Genomic DNA, 17,980 nt, shown 5'->3' with positions numbered 1-17,980 from the left:
CAGTATTGGTGCGCTATTCTATGGTTTGCTCAATGGTTTTATGCTTGGAATCAGGGCATTGCTGCTTGCGGATGTTTGATAGTGATACGTTTAAATGTCATCCACTGATGTTTATAACTTTTTTTGTGATTGACAGGATGTACTCTGGGGCAATGCCATTCACCTCAAGGAAGCCAACTCTATCAGCGTAGAGCTGCATAAAAATGTGAGTAATTTACACACAACTCTGGCATGCTAAGCCTGTCTTCGTGAAAACTATACATTATTAGCTATAACAGCAACATGGGTAGAGCCACTCTTTCCTAAAAGTCCTATATTAAACCGCTTATCACTAGTTCTGCAAGTTATCATGCATAAATTATGTATGAGTTATTTGTACTGTTTATACTGTTGACTGGCAGATATACAAATAAGTAAGTATTGTAGGTGTTTTCATGGAAACTTGTCTATTTTAGTGTGGGCAAGTAGTTTTATTAGGTGTGAAATGCATTTTTATAAGTGCCTACAAATATGTATTTTTTGTTCATGTTTTTCTAATAAGACTTGGTTCATCCGACAGGTGGAATTCCAGTTTGTTCTTCTCACTGATACCCCATACTCACCCATGCCTCCTGACCTCAACGAAGAACTAAATGTACCAAACAAAACTCTGGTAGCTATAGAAGTGAAGGACAAATGTAATGGCGCTGTACATTATTGGAGTGTCAATAAATTGTTGTGAGTTATATACGACATTGAGTCAGAGATGCATATTGATATACCTGGTATATAAAATGAAAAGCAAACCCACCATCATATTCAGAAAAATAATATCTACAAATAGTGTCTATATTAGCTTCATGTCTGGTTGTAGGCAGCGACTGGACCATATGAGAGAAATGCTTAAACTGGAGAGTGACCTCAATTCTCATAAAGGGTCTAAGAGTAGTCTGAGCCGGGAGTCTCACGTACCCCACGCTAGTAGCAATGATAGCCTTTTGTGTAACGATCCATTTTATGATCGATTTTCATGGTTTCGACTGGTGGGCAGGTAAGATAATGATTTTAGGTGACTGGCTCAGTAGGGTATTGTAAGGCATTTATAAAACAGTGCCAAGTGGAATGCCTCGATTTTATATCTCCATATTGTCTTGGTATGCCCATATAAATATGGCTTTTCCGACATTTTAGGGGTTTTCTCTATATCAGCAACCTGCTCTATGATCTTCCACTCATACAGAAGATCGCCATCGTTAATGAAAAAGGAGATGTACAAGGTCTGTATGATATGTCATGTACAAGTCTGTACATGTATAGCCTCGGTTACCTTCTATGAACATTTTAAGTTCTACTTTAAGTGCCTTTCAAGGTTCATTGCTTAGTTTAATTTTAGATTTTTAAATGTTTAGTAGTTTGGGCTTTGAACAAGGATAGACCTTGCTGGTTGGCATTTTCTCAATTGTGCAGCTAATGTATTTAAAAAATGCCACCTGCTCACCAATTGTAGAAACTTTCTAATATAGATTTATTTAATTCGTTGAAATGAAGGTTATGTGATACATGCAAAAGTTTTCATTAAATTCATATTAATGTATCTCAATAGGATGTATTATTACAGCAATATCTTAAGTGAGTTCAGTTAACTCGCAATAGGCGAACACAAAGTTAGCTAAATAACTTGGTACCATTCCATGTCTCTTCAGGTGTTAGCAATGTGGGTTCACCATAACTAGAGATTTTAAAGAACACTTTTATTAGTTTGTATATTTGCCCTTTTTTGTGCAGCTGCTGAACTTCCTCCTTCCTCTTTGTAGGATACATTCGCATTGCCATTCAGGCAATCACAAATGAAGACGATGTTGAAAAAACTCCAACCAGGCAGTCAACATCATCCACGCTACACTTTGCTGATGATGATTACTTCCCTTGCGTTTCTAAACATGATGTAAGTTGTTAATTCCCATGTTATCTCAGTTTTTTCGGTGTTAGACATTGTAACAATAAATTGTTAAGTGTTTCATTTAGTTGTACAATCTCCGCTAGCAGGTGGTTAGAACTTGTAATCGTTATCAGTATGTGCTTGTTTATATTTTTACTTCCTTCAACAATGACGATAACTTTAGAAAATGGACATTTTTATTCTGAAACTAACTAGACCGAACTTGCTCTCTGCAAAGCATATTTACAGTGACATCTCATTGTTAGTTAATTAAGATTTATCTGTTTTTTTGTGAACTTTGAAGATTACTTGTGATTTATAACCTTGATAAGGAGTTAGTTATCATGTGAAGCTGCTAGTAATTTTCCTACCACTACTAACTCACAGTCTTATTAGCACAACCCTTGGTCGTATGTTTTGTTAATATTGTAGTTTCTCGGCTCCAACAATTATCAATCAACCAACATTAGCAGATATTATTAACCTGTGGTTGAAACATTTTGGTTTCTGCTTGTTTTGTTTTGGAATTAGTCAGTTATAATGATAGCAAGCTTTGATTTTTGGTTGACCATCTGCTAAAACATGACAAAAAGTATTTTGACCCTAGTAATTAGAAAATCCCTTTGTTTTTTTACTGTTCTCCTCCTACAACTGATTTCTTGCTTCAGTGCCGATCTCCTCACCGCTCTTCACTACTTCTGTATTGAGGTGTTCTAGTTATCTATCACCTCAAACAGTATGTTTCAAATTAAAGCTTTTTTACATTGACAATTTTCACATAGCATTTTAATGGCGTACTTACGCAGCAATCGCAGTAATCATCTCAGGCAGAAATGCGTTTCTAGACTTGGTGCATTTATTTATTTAGCCTCGACAACCGCTTTCAGTCGTAACTCCTAGTAAAAGCAGCAGCACAGACGGTATCAACTCCCGTGTGGTTGAAGGTCAAACACATGACTGTCCAAAAATTAACCCAGACTCACAGTCATTGATAGACAAAGCGTTTGAGGACTCACCACACTCCAGTACACCTGCAGACACGGGTTCTATGACAAATACTGCTCTCACAATTGGCTCTATATTCAGATTTCGGCTCACTGTCTTACAGGCATCACAGGTGCCCAGTGACTATGCTGATATATTTTGTCAATTCAAGTGAGTCAAATATTATATGTTTTATTTCTATGTGTGTAGAATGTTCATTAGTTAAATACCCGACAAAGGCAAGTTATTCTATTAAATTATTTGGCCTTATTAGTTTTTTGCATCTATCATTGTTTATCAAAAATATATCAACATATTTTCTCTTGACAGCTTTGTTCACCGGCATGATGAGTCGTTTTCAACTGAACCTCTCAAGAACTGTGGCCAGTCTACCTGCTTGGGATTTTACCATATTCAGAATGTATGTGTTTTATTCAGAGAGTTCGGGTTTAATGTTTAGAGTAAATATCGTTTGCTCATCAGTTTTAATCACTCCGCTGTTGTTTAACAGTTTACGGTGGAGGTGACGAAGGCATTCTTGGACTACGTGAAAAACCGACCGGTTGTGTTTGAAGTGTTTGGTCATCATCAGCAGACGAAGATGAGAAACACCAGAAAGTATGCACCTATTCATCAATACATTAGCAATGTCACTCATGTGTATCGTATTTTTTGATGACATTTTGTTGCTTGTCATTAAATTCTCTAGAAGCCTTAAAAGTCTGGCTCTATTCGAAAGGTTTTGAATACAACAAAAATGTTCATCTGTACTTATCGCTTTTCTATGTAATAATTTTTTCTTATATTATTTGTTTAATAAATTATATAAGAAATGGGATGTAGGTAAGTAATTGACTTTTATGGGAGTTGATAAAGTTTATGTACATTGTGGTAGTAGCAACGATAGCCTATTGGGTGAAAGTTTTTAGCCTTTTATTGTAATGTCTAATAAAATCAAACGTGTGACTGTTGGTATTATTTCATGTACAGCAAACTCAGTTGAATGTTCAGGAATTTCATTAGACTTGTAATAGGAATGTTTGAATAGTCAATTTCCTTTCAAAGATAATCAAATAAATGAAAATTAAGAATGAACAGAGTGGGTTCGAGCACGACCTGATTGTATTCGTTTAGACCTGTGCAGGCTAGTTTAAACTGGTTTAGGTTAGAATAGGCTAGTTTAGACTGGTTTAGGCTAGAATAGGCTAGTTTAAACTGCTATTGAATGCTATTGATTAGTCATCTATTCAATGGCGTAATAGTGGTAAAAGCATAACTCTGTCGGACGATTGTTAATAACTATCTTCCAATCATCTTTCACTTTGAGTTTTCCACAATGCAAACCAGGCAAGATTTGATTGTCATAAAACTTGCTAATGAGGTGCCAATGTACAGTAGTTTATTTTACAATACACACTGTATCTAGTTAATCCACGGATATAAGATATGGTTATATACAATGATGCCCTAGTACAGGGGTCAGGAACCTTTGTGACTGAGAGAGCCAAAAACCCCCACATGTTTCAAAATTTAATTCTAGGAGAGCCGTATGTATATTTCAAATCACGAAAACATGAAAATTGAAAAGCAAGACCAACAAACTTAGTATGTTTGAGCAATTTTAGAGTATAAGAAAACTGGATTTATTTTGAACAACAATGTTTAAATAGCAATTTTTTCTTTTAGCTGTTTTTTGGTTTAAAGGGTTTACCTTTTGGTCTAAAAATGGCTTGTGCGGTCTCTGTGCGGAGCGAAGTACAGAAAGCACTAAAAACTCTCTGCTGAGCGCGCCACATCAAAAAGTTGTAAATGAAAATATATTTCGATTAAATGGAAATTATTTTTTATTTGTTTATTGTTTCTGTAAATTCAGCATTATTTGCATTATTATGTTAATTAAATTAACAGCCAAATTATGGATTATTTTGCTACTGATTTATTAAACAGCCAGATGCAGTTATCAAAAGAGCCACATATGGCTCGAGAGCTATAGGTTCCTACCCCTGCCCCTACCCCAGCCGTAGTACATCGATTATCTGATTATCATGTGTAATGAAAGCCACACTGACCACAAGGTAGCAGTTTCAAACCTGTATTTTGTAAACTATTTTAATCAAATATAGTTTATATGTTGTGAGCCAGTTTGAGTAAAATAATCAGTTTTAGTTAAAATATTTGTTTCAGAGAGTTATTTTACCTAAAATAACGCTCTTGATTGGCTTTATTTTATTCCATCAAACTGTATAGAACATGTTTGCTAACTTTACTTTGAATTTTAGAGGAAAGAGCAAACCACCACACCTGACACTTCCAATATCAAAACCTCTGGCGAGCTCCAAGTCTTTCCCGAATCACGTTGCCAGCAACTATGGGTAATTGCAGTGTACAGATTTGAGTGTATCAAACTTTTCCAGCAAGTCACATCTTTTCAAACATAATACCTAACTTTGTATTGCTTGCTTACTGCCTACAAAAATTTTATCGGTACCATTTTTGTGTCTTTTTGCCTAAAAATGAATTATCAGGACAGCATAAAAACAGCTTGTTGGAAATTGTGTCTCCCTGACACCCAGCTAGCTTTGACAATATAAAGCTTTCTATCAGCGCCTTATTACTTATGTTATTCTTTCTCGTTTCTGGTATTTTATGATGCCTACTTGTGTAGTACTGTATGTTTGCATTTCATCTAAAATAATATTTTTTATCAGGCGTGTTACATTCATTTCTGTGTAGGTTACAGACGGTGGCCAGGCATGACCTGCTGGTCTGGACTGAGATATGTGAGTTGGCTCCTAACGGAGAGTATGTGCCTGTCACCGTCGACATTGGCAAACATAATGGCTACCAGGGAGAGTTTCTTCTCAGACAAGGCATACAACGCAGGTAAGTCATTGAATACAGCTACTTATTGCAATCGTACAAATTTGTGTCTGTAGGTTGTTTTTGTAGCTTTTTCTGATAGTTTTCATGGGACCATGGCCATAGCTACCAAGTGATTGTTTAGTTTTATTATCTAGGTGAAAAAAGTAGCTAATTGCATGGTTGAGCAAAATATGTAAACTCGAGTTCTTAATTGTCGTTCTAATCTAATGTCACTGATATGTTTGTTCTCATGTGATATTTGACTCGCCATTGAGCAGGTTAACTCTCTCATGTTAACCATGAGCTGCGGAGTCTGGTTCAATACATTGGTTGCGGTTGTGTATCATAATGAGCTGCAGGGTATGGCTTTAATAAGGTTCCTGCAAAATATCTCTGGTTAGATAATAGTTAAATAATTAGCCTATAATCATATATGTATATCATACATATCAATACATATATCACATATGTATTTGCGCAAAGGGATACAATCATTTGCCTGTATTGACCCAATAGATATGTTTATAGCCCACCCGAGCATGGTTCCGTTTTGCAAAAATATTGTTTTTCACTTGTGCAATCTCTGACTGTTCCTGCCTGTAACAAAATTGTTATAATATTATATCTGACGTGCTACCTTTTTGTATCTTGCGCTTGGCTCATTGGATATTAATACTTCCTATTAATTATGCAAATGAACATATATAAGCGAATGTTGTTTTTTACAATAAGTGTGTTTTTAACTGAGAGAGTTGTTTAGTCTGGAAGCTCATTAAGGAGCTGCTAAATAAAGTTAATAAAAAGCTGAACTCTCATTGGCTTATATTGTTAAGCCTCCTACAACAGCGAGTCCACGGGGACCATGCTGTTTTAGATGTATTACAGCTACGAAAGTTTCACAAGCTGTAGATCAATGGGTTTTAGGTGATTATCTATTGAGCAAAAGTACTAATGAGAATAATTTTATTTTAAGAGGAATTAATATTGTCATAAGCTATCCTAATTTTGATGACTCATCTGACTCTCAAAATACTCATGTGGTAGCAGTCAAAGTAACTGAAAGAATGTCTAAGCTCACTCTGCAACACTTTTTAACCTTGTCTCTGACATCAGCCATAAATTTTATGCTGAATATTTTGGTGTCTGAGCATTTTTTTTATCGATTTTGTTGTTTAAAGGTTGTGGCAATTTGTATGTGCCCTTGCCATAGATAAGGTTTTACTGAATACTTAAATATGTTCCCACAAAAAGTTAATTTGTTAGCAAAAGAATTAAAGATTGCGGATGTTGATATCCAATTTCTGTCAGATAATTGTCTCACCTAAAGAAAAACCGCACATTAAATGCAACCTTAGCATTTACTGGCTTTCAGTTTATCAATCACACACGCGTAAACTTATGAACACGGGAAAATGAATGATTCGTCTTAGAATGGCTTGTGTTTGCCGTGTTTTAGAATTGCCGTGACATTGGTTTCGGATCCTGCTGCTAATTTAGTGTGGAAGGATGTACGGGAAGTGGTAATTGGTCGAATTAGAAACACCAGAGAGTTTATACCTGATGAGCATGGAGATATGTCAGTTCTTTCTCTCAACCTTCTCCCTGGACAGTTTATGACTCTTCCCATGGATGATAGGTGGGCCGTTGATATCTTTACAATGCCTTTTTGGCCTCTCTGATACTACTCTATATGTACTGTATCTTAGTTATCTTACTCACATAAGGGTCTGATGAAAGCCAAGTCATGTGTTAGTCTTGGACAGTTTACTGCTCTTTTTTTCTAATTATAAGCACTCCAAAGCAATATTTTGGTCTTATTTTTTGCAATCTGAGAGGTAATTAGCTTGTTTAATTGCTGCTTACTGTGTTATAAGTAAGAGCAGTGATTATGCTATTTGTGCTAGAATGAATGTCTAGGTGTCAGTCATCTTCACTCAACAGGGAGATTTTGTTTGTGATCATATGTTATAATTAGAGTAAATATATATTTTATAAACATTGTTTCAGAAAGTAATTCCTCATACCTATTCTAATATTGTATCACTTAAAAAAATGTCATTATCAATATCTCAATATGATGGGAATGTGGCAAATCAGCTACATGAATGGCATAAAATAATCAACTCATGTGAGATAAAGTATTGCTATCTGGTTTTCAGGCAGTTCTTTAGATTTGAGGCAGCATGGGATAGTTCTCTACACAACTCAACACTCTTTAATAGAGTTACTCCATCCAATGAGAAGGTCTATGCTACAATAACTATGTACATAGAGGTAAGATTAAAATGATCAAGTTTGTTTAAGTTTCCGAGTTGTAGTTTAGCATTCATGTCTGAACAATAGATAAACCATTGTGTCCCTTTTGTCTACCAACTATATAAAGTGTTATGCTTATACTCAACATGCTCTAGAGTCAGCTTCACTGTCACATTTTTTTGTAAATTGAGCTCAAATTAAATGCCAATTCACTGGGATCAACTTGAAGTTCCCTAAGACACTTATGTATTCGCGTCATCTAACTTTCGCGTTTTCGCGTAGTCACCCTCTCACGAAGATTTTATGAGCGAAACTAAACAATCATAACAAGTAAGCGAATAAGCGAAATTAAATAGCATTGTTTATTGATATCCACAATAAAGTTGTCATATTAGAAATGCGGGTAATTTTTGTGTGTTTGGGCTCATTGGGCAATTATACTTTTGTTCATCGATTAAATCAAATCACCATTCGTTTCCTTAACAAAAATAGGTAATGAGTAGTTGCCTTCTTCCTCTTTTATTGTTGATAACATACTGTCAAGACATATTCCATGTCAGGAGTTCAGAATTCTTGATAAACATGAAATCCTCTCAACCCACAAGTGAAAAAAAACTGAGCCATGGCCACCGCGTGCTACATATACTTGAGATCTAGTATTGGTACCACATCAGTCACGGGGGCAGGGACCTAGACGTCATTAGTAATCCAAGAAATTAATGGCAGCAAGCATTCAAGTTGCATTATCGATCTCGTCTACACATTTCTACCTGCGGCTCACAAACACAAACTAGTCTCAAATTGAAAACAAAGTTTTACTAGTGAGCTGGACCTGAGGAATCTAAATATGTTTGTTCCACTGCATTTATTTTCACATCACCATATTTTTGCACTCATCAGAGCGGTGAAATTTAGTAGCAGCGAAATTTTACTCTGTATGCTACTCACGAAACTAAATACTAGCGAAATATAAGTGTCCTAGGGTATTCGCTCTTGGTTTTGTTAGAATCCTATGTGAGTTGTTTTTGCCGAAGTGAAATAATCAAGTTATTCCAATTTTGCTTAGAATCTTCGTGAATCTTGATTTTAGCGATCTAGGAAGTTATTGCCATAGCGTGCATCAGCATTTGCTGTCTTTGTACATCAATGTAAATTCTTGAACTGTATTTACAAGTGAAAAAGCAAAATAATAGCCTTTTAGATTTCAACAAGCTGCATTGGCCAATTAGCTTGAAGTTTCACAATGGTCACACTGGCGATAGTCATTCGCAACAAGTCGTTTTGATTAGTTGCTTTTGCTCAAAGATGGGAATCATAAAGCAATGAACTACGGTTTGCTGTTGACAATCTTAATCAAACTCTCATCTTGTAAACTAAGACTAATGTGATAAATTTACTGACACTACTCGGTTGTTTTGGTTTTCATCTCTGCACGTGTGTTGCTGATTAGTAAGCAGTAATGTTCACCTTTGTCTACACATTACTCGCTGTGCCATGACACTCCATTTGCTCTTTCTGTTGATTTTCAATAGCCCCTTTGTTATCGTCGATGGCACTTTGTAAAGGAGCAACTCTTGAACTATTGGAACAAACACAACGAAAACACTTAGCTTATGAGCCTGTAGATTGATGGCTAGATTTTTGTAAAACATCACCTAGCTAGCTTTTTGTTACTCAGAGGCTAAATGGTTGCGGTTGTTCAGAAAGATTGATCAATCCATTGAGTAAAGGTTCATGATTCTTCAGGTCTATACACTTATCTAGATTGGTACTTGATTTCATTGCTCTCTCTGTAAGAGAGAGATTTCTGTATTATTCCTTTTACTGCCTGACAGTTCCGGCTATGGTTTAACAACTTAATAAATACCTCCTAGCTATTTTATTCTCTCTACATGGGATTCTATCGATGATTATTGTTTTAGATGGAGAGTTTTCTGTTGCCTGTCTGTATTACCAAGGATGTTTGTCTGCATATCTTTGGAAGGGATGCTAGGATACTTCCTTCAAGGTATGGCTCTGCTGGTCTTTAATTTAATGTTACTCACCACTACCTGATTATGTCTTCAATGTTTTAATCTCATCAGAAGATTTGATATATCGCTCACATACACGATATGACTGTTTCATGGGGTGCAGATATGTGTATATTGACTCAGTGTACCCATATTCTGCTTCTCACTCTCTATCTACCTGAACAAATATAAGCCCTCACTCATTTCAGCTTGTCATCTGTCCAGTCTTACAATTTATATTCTTCTCTAAAGACTGGTTCCCATATACGTCGCAAAGCACCGGCGACAGCACCGCAGGGTATTAGCGGTGAAATGGGAGCGTACGCGCCGGGTACCGTCGAGGACTGCCGTTAGTAGCCGGCGGCAACGCAACTGTTTAGGGCTGTTCAAATTTCGCAAAAGGTCGCAGGTAAAATCTTCCCGAAATGCACTGTACGGTTAAAGGTCACCATTATAGGAATGGCATGGCGAGCGAACATTTTATTTGATTACAAATTATGTTTACGATATTATTAACAATGTGGCTTTTATGTGAACAGATACCGCCGAGCCTAGTGTCGCAAGCATTTTGCTGCGCATGTTACCGTCGGAGTCACGTAAACGATATGGAAACCAGGCTTTACTGATTGCTCCTGTGCTGTTTTACCTGCCTGAGCTGTTTGCTAAAGGTTTCTTTGTCTACTTGCTTTCCTCGCTAAATTTTGCCATGTTCAGAGATGTATTTAGTTTCTGAGCTATTTGCTGCATGCCAATTATATACATACCAGAGGGTATGCTAGTCTACTTAAGTCATTTTTAGTGCGGTGAGACATTTAGTAGAAATGGTGGAACATGGTGATGGCGCCACGTTCCACCATATTCCACCAGGAGTATGGGGGAACGTGGTGGAATTTGGTAGACCATATTCCACCAGGAATATGGTCCACCAAAATTCCACCACCATCAGCGGGGTGGTTGACTTTTGATGAAACATGTTTGTTAATGAATGACAATACACAATTGCAATAATCCTTTATTCAGTTTGTCCCTTCTTTATATTTCTTCATATTGAAATGTCAGTCATATCTTGTATACATTACCGCCGATGATTTGCTTCAGGATATTCGATATTGCTAAGTATGCACGAGCTGTCATTGTTTCCTTTCATTGCTTTGTTTCTTTCACCGCTTGCAGTTCAGTGTCGAGTGGCTGGGCTAGTTTACACTGCTTAGCTAATCTCAAGCACTCACTTCCTCTTTAATAGGAATAATTCATTGCAGCGAGCTTTCAATGTTGCTGTGACATTCACTCTGAGCAAGTGTCCTTTAGTATAAAGTTTTTGTGGCTTATATCATTGCTCTACATACATTGTGGGATTTTCACTATTTAATTTATACTGTAATATTTTCAATCTACGTCTGCTTTCTGGCCTTTACTGTAGGGCAGTCGTTGAGATGAAAATCAGCTATTTCTTGCCTTACACTTGATATTAACTGATACTAGTAATTTTTGTATGTCGAGATATATAAGTTTAGAATAAAATGTAACAATTAAAGCACATGAGCATTCAATTCTGTTTTCTACAAAATGTTGGTTTGTTTTATTATATATTGCCAACTAATGTGTGTGTTTCAATAATCTGTTTTCTGACTTGAGGTCATTCCCTCATTCTCAATAATCCAGAAACAAATTCTAAATTTATAAAACATTCTGCTAGAAATATTTAGCATCACTGGAAGGCCTTTGGTCATAAAAATATGTAAAAATGAGATTAACAAAGTTATCACGTCGGCTTTCACCTCTACTTTTCCTATCCAAAAAAGAGTTACTTGTTTTTTAAAAGATTTTCTCTTAATATCATTAATCTACATAGGAATATGTTCTGGTCTAGAATTATTATATCTCATTGAAGAAGATCGCTTTGTAGTTTTCGTTATTTATCAACAACAGGTTTAAGGAAACTTATACACAAAATACTCTAATAGGTACCTGCCGAATAGGAAATGTGTTATCACACTCATATGGCTATTATACAGTTGTATGTTGCTCATAAGTAGCAACTCTGTTTCATTCTTGTAGCACGAGGTTCAAGTCCTTCAAAGCTCTCTTCAGTTCTAGCCAGACAGGATCTGACAGGGATCCCGAGCACATGACTAGACTGAGCTCAATTTATGAGCTGACTTTTAAAGACTCCAACCTTAATTCCAGCCCTGGTAAGAGTTAGCAATTTTTAGGTTTTTTTTAGATATATGTGTTACTATTGACATTTGATAGCTGTTTTTGAACTCAGATAAGTTCATCTGACCTGAGTCTGAGAAAAATAACAAAGGAAAAATAACAAAAATTACCACATGGTTAAGTATTTGAGTAACTTACAGTAGATGACCTTCATGAAGTTATTCGTAGCAAATTTAAATAAATAATGAAATAAACTTAACTACAGTCAAACATGGATAACTCGCCCACGGATAGCTCGAACACATGGTTAGCTCGAACGGTTTCTTTGGTCCGTTCCCACGTAATGATAAATTGCTATAGATAACTCGAACTCAACACTGTTAACTCGAACTGTTTTTTGCCCAACGACTACCGAAACGGTTGTTATCGCTTTAGAAAATCACTTTATTCCAAGCCATAGAGGTAGACCTCAACTTTTCGTAATTCATAAGCGTTGTTATTACCACCATCGGCAAAATATTTTTGTCAACGACCTTTTTAAAGGTTTGGTGAAATTTGATTTATACCAAACATCCGCTTAGCGATCGCCCTTCGGAAGCAATGAAAGTGGTATTCGTTAAGAGCAACACTCCGAGGCAGTTCAATTAGAAGTTTTACGAGGTTTTACGGTACATTGTATATCACTCTATCACTCACGCTTTTTGAATGGATACTCATTGAACGTACATATATTCTGTGTTTAGGTCAAATGATGAATAGTTTTCCGACGCTGATTCCGTGTTGAATCAACGTCGGAATGTTGAATGTTTAAAACGTCTTAAAAATTGTTGTAATTAAATGTATACGTTGTGTTAGCTAAAAAAAACTATTCATCGTTTGACCTAAACACAGAATATGTGTGTACATTCAATAAGTATCCATTCAAAAAGCGTGAGTGATATACAATGTACCGTAAAACCTCGTAAAACTTCTAATTGAACTGCCTCGGAGTGTTGCTCCTAATGAATCCCAGGTAAAGTGAGGTAATCTTTGCATAAACTTCAAGAAAAATCGGCAAAATTGATCGTGAGTAAAACGCTCAAAAGAAAAAGATGTCTTTTCTTTTAAGCGTTTTAACAACGATCAAGTTTTGCCAATGTCAATCTAAAAAAACGTCCTGGCAAAAACATCACCTCAAACAACAAACCAATCATAAGTGCTAGAAAAATCTCTATACTTTTCGATAAAAAGTTTTTAGCTTTACATTAAAAGCATTTAATTTGAAACAAGCCATTTGTGCTTTTGATTTATATTATAGTTTGTACATGTATCTACTAATAAATAAGTAAGTACATGGACTTATGACAGTGCTCTGATAACTTGAACGCTCTGATAAATCGAACACTTTCGCTCGGTCCCGTGAAGTTCGAGTTATCCATGTTTGACCATAGATATATATATATATATATATATATATATATATATATACATATATATATATATATAAACATGAAGTTATTCATAGCAAATTTAAATAAATAATGAAATAAACTATATAACCACGGAAATGCATAATGTTCAACTGTATCGCAGCTATTGTCTAACCCATTTGCTACCCACTTGCCATATTGAATTCGGTACTGTCTAGCATCTCTTTCCTATTAACAAAACATATATTAAATTGAAAATACTGCTTTATTCGATGACGGTCACAATTCCTTAACATTGTTTAGTCGTTATAAAAAACAGGTTAGGTCTCCCGGAAGATGGATGTTTGTTAAAAATGGCGCCTATTTTGTGAACACTTTAAAACATCGGTGCTGTCACTTGTTAAAAATTGTAGTATCTGTGATGTTATGGTTAAGCTTTCAGGAAATAAAACCAAAAATAAATCTAGGCATGGGTTAACCTTGAATCCTAAAGTTTCACAGTTGACTGTGCAACTCAAATACATGTACTTGTAGGTTGTCTACACTTTGAAGATGCAATGTCAAAGTTCAGTAGATTGGAACTTACAGTTATAAGATAACTTGATTAATGAACTTACTCATGAACAATCAAGAGTACTGGCCTATGAGTCTAAACTGCCTCTTCATGATTTAAACTAGCTCATCTGCATGTTATTAATGTGTAAATATATAAAGTAGAAGTTGATGATTTTATAATCATACCCCTTTAGGTTTAGCTTCTCTGAAAGTTTAGGAAATGTCAGTTGTTTGAAAATAAGTCTGAAATGTTTTCTCAGTTCCATTGTCATGATTAGAGCTGTAATCTACAAACTTAATTCTTTGCTTTTCTTCTATGAATCTTTAGCCATGGCAGGTAATTCACTTATATCTGGTCATAGACGTAAAGTGCCAGCAAGCAGTTCTATGATTCGTTCATTGTCTATGTCTAGTGCAGGTAAATACATAAATGACACATTAAATACAGAACAGCACCAGTAGCAGCATTTTCTGTTGAGTTTTTGTAGTCTTTTTTTCTAGCTTCTCACGCGCTTTGTTCTAGGGATATATCAGAGTATGATCTTTGCTTCAAAGTTGTGATAAGTGCTTAGTAGAATTGGCTTTTAGAATTGAGTTATATCTGTTCAAGTCAACCATTTTAATATTTTTGGTAGACACTTTCTTGCGCAAGTACCAACAAAGACTGGGTTGATCGGATAGGCTACTGGGATAATTCATTAGCAAGTGGTATCTTTCAATTTATTCAGTCTAAATGTTTGCAGTCTATTCTTCATTAGCCATTCTACTTTCAGGCTTTCCGTAATAGGCATAAGCATAGTTGAGTTTGGCTATTCCAGAATTAACAGTATAACCAAGTCACAGTTTTACATTGTCTAGAATTTGAATTAGAGCCAGGCTGTAATGCATTTGTGGAGAAATGATTATTTTAATATCTGCCCAAATGTGGCTGTTGAGTACTTTCTTTATCTGTCAGTTCCGAATGCGTCTGACAGAGTTAAATTTAAATCTAAACTGATTCTAAAATATATGTTAAACTCTGCATGAAGTTATTACTACTTTCATTTGTCCATATTTACACTTTCTAGTTTTAGCAGCAGTTTTGTTATTTTTCTGCCTCCATGTTTCTACGTACACATACTAATCTTGTCAAACAATATCGGATCATTCACAGCTCATTCATTGTGTTTGCATAAGTTGATAATGCTTTGTCAATACTTTCATGTTATTGCTTTCATTTCTGCCATGAGATGAAATCTTTACACTAATAATGATGATAGGGGTTTTTATTGATATCCCAATTAATCTCTATTTTGCCCTTTCATTAAAATCGTTGTCCTACCTCAGTGTCTGTTCTGCAAGAATGTTTATCAGCAAATAAACTGCCGTTTAAAGCAATTGGAATCATTTATGATGGCCTCAGATCGCTTGTGTCGGGATAATATAATGATGTATAAAGTTTATAGGACATTGCTTTATAAACACATAAACACATAAACACCTGTTGGCAGGTTTGGTATCATTGTTTTACCAGTTTTTCATGACATTGATAGGTCTCCTGAGGCGTACTCGGCAGGTAATTGACACTTCACAAGCGTATGTAAGAGGTGAAGAGAATCTCGGTGGTTGGAGGCCTCGAAGCGACTCTCTCATTTTTGAGCATCAGTGGGAACTTGAGAAAATCAAACGCCTTGAGATGGTTAGTGAGTGGTAACTGATCTCTAGTCAATAGTTAATATTACAGCTATGTTAACCTTTGTCGTTGTGTTATTGCTGACATCAATGTTTTGTTTGTTTTGTTTCTATGTCATGCTATAGTTCAGGCCCTGACCACCAGCTAACAAAAATAATTATTACAAACCGTGTAAAGGCACATGAATCTAGTAATTTTGGATAAAATAATATTGCAGTTGTATTAAAGTCATGTCATTAGTAGGATTATTATACTAGTCAAAGAGTAATAGTATGGGAAGCCCAAATTGGAAGATTGTAAGGAATTCAGTATTATAGTATACACTCACCATTCTTCAAACTGATCATGGGTTTATTAGATTGTACCAATGTTCTGAACAAATTTATATTTAGTAGAGGATGATGTTGGTTGTTGAAGATGTCATAATAGGTTGTTACGACTAAGAAATTATGTGTGATCGAGGTATTTTCATGATTAGTAACATATAAATCGATGTTCTCTCTATGTGGTACCGCAATTAGAGAATAGGTAGGTAAAATTAATTGCAGAGACTGTTTCCAACAAACTCCAACATTAATATCAACATTGATGTCATAGTTACTGAATTTAACCCTCCTATATAAGTTTTCATCAGCGCGACATATAGTTCAAATTGAAATATATAAACCAAACAAAAATATATGTGAGCAAAAAATTATAATACGGATGCATCTCCTTTGCATCGTTTATTGCAAAAAACAACACTTTCATCAGTTTCACTATTTAAAAAATTTAGCATTCAATCCATTCATACATTTTCCTTACTTTTTATTTCTCTCCTAGCCTTCTATACTTGAAAAGTACCACTCTAATAGCTTCAAAAGTTTAGCCGCAAAATACATAGAAGTACAGATGCCATAATAAATACATAGTAGTACAGATGCCATGGTAAATACATAGTAGTACAGATGCCATAGTAAATACATGGTAGTACAAATGTCATAGTAAATACATAGTAGTACAGATGCTATAGTAAATAGGAAAACTTTTTTCACACGCATCAAAGTATCAGGACTGTGTTAAACAAGGACATACTATTAGCCTGATAGAATGCAATTATTAATTATTTTTATGGTGTTCCATTCAAAGTTTTAACAAAAAAAGCATAAAGCTTATGAGTTAGAAAATGAATTTCATTACAAACAGAAGCAATTGCTCTTGATGTAATTGAGTCATTATTAGTACGGTTTTAGGAACACTTTTCTACTGTTTGCTTGTTATTATGGGTTCGTAAAGATAAAGAATATCAACTATTGGCAGCCACATAGAAATGGCGTTTGATTGAAGAGTGGCCATATGTTTATTAAAATGTTATATGTTAATGGCACCTTTATATGTTCATATAAAGGTGCTGTTCAAATAAAATGTGGCGTTTAAATAAGGATGGCGTTCAAATAAAGGTGACGTTCAAATAAAGGCGGCATTTAAATAAAGGTGGTATTCAAATACAGGTTTCTTGGTATAATAGTTTCGTTTAGCAAATATTCTGTAGTGAAACTATCGGTATCAATGCGTTGTTAAGTAGAATAAAACTGTGTTCATCAAATAACCTTTCCAGTCTTTGAGTACATTTCTATGCACTGAGGGAGTGATTATTTTTGCTGAGCTAAGATCCTTCTCTCAAACAAATAAATTATATAGTTGCTGGTATTCACAGTCAACCGAGAGCTGAACCAATAATACGATTGGTTGAGATGATTTGTTTATGCTTAAAGCATCGTGAGTAATAAGAGTAATTACCTCGTTGATGGTCTTCATGACCCACTGTGTGGTACCATTTTACAGGGACAACATTTACAATTCACATCCCCACGTGAGTCCTTTGCATTTAGTCTATCTAATCATGTATTTTGCAGTCTGAAACACTTGAAATGACCTATTTTTTCAGGTTGAAAAAGTACGGCACACATTCCTAGTGCGAGAAAAGGTTCAGGAACGGGCTGTTCCTGTTTGTCAAAAAGAACCAGGAAAAGGAGGTACCTCAGAGACAAGTTCACTCAGCAGTTGTGATACAGCGGACAAACGTGGTGTTAGTCCAAAAAACAGTGCTGACATGAGCGTCATAGATAATGAGTCTAACAAGCAGCTTGCGATGAAGGTATATTTTACTGTCTTT

General features: G+C 35.4%; 1 protein-coding gene across 1 annotated transcript in view; it reads left to right on the top strand.

Moving 5' to 3' along the window:
* Positions 1 to 17,980, top strand: part of LOC137404726 (uncharacterized) — a 111,931-nt gene that overhangs the window by 36,397 nt on the left and 57,554 nt on the right. Inside the window, 16 exon segments of the mRNA XM_068090957.1 lie at positions 137 to 205; positions 560 to 717; positions 854 to 1,030; positions 1,171 to 1,256; positions 1,794 to 1,924; positions 2,787 to 3,073; positions 3,233 to 3,323; positions 3,414 to 3,520; positions 5,182 to 5,274; positions 5,636 to 5,785; positions 7,221 to 7,400; positions 7,924 to 8,038; positions 9,943 to 10,028; positions 12,091 to 12,224; positions 15,686 to 15,831; positions 17,753 to 17,962. Coding sequence (XP_067947058.1) covers positions 137 to 205; positions 560 to 717; positions 854 to 1,030; positions 1,171 to 1,256; positions 1,794 to 1,924; positions 2,787 to 3,073; positions 3,233 to 3,323; positions 3,414 to 3,520; positions 5,182 to 5,274; positions 5,636 to 5,785; positions 7,221 to 7,400; positions 7,924 to 8,038; positions 9,943 to 10,028; positions 12,091 to 12,224; positions 15,686 to 15,831; positions 17,753 to 17,962 — 2,220 coding nt within the window.

The sequence above is a fragment of the Watersipora subatra genome, chromosome 9 (assembly GCF_963576615.1).
Source record: "Watersipora subatra chromosome 9, tzWatSuba1.1, whole genome shotgun sequence".
Classification (NCBI taxonomy): Eukaryota; Metazoa; Bryozoa; class Gymnolaemata; order Cheilostomatida; family Watersiporidae; genus Watersipora; species Watersipora subatra.
The sequence above is the reverse complement of the archived record's forward strand: the minus strand, read 5'-3'. Positions and strand labels throughout refer to the sequence as shown.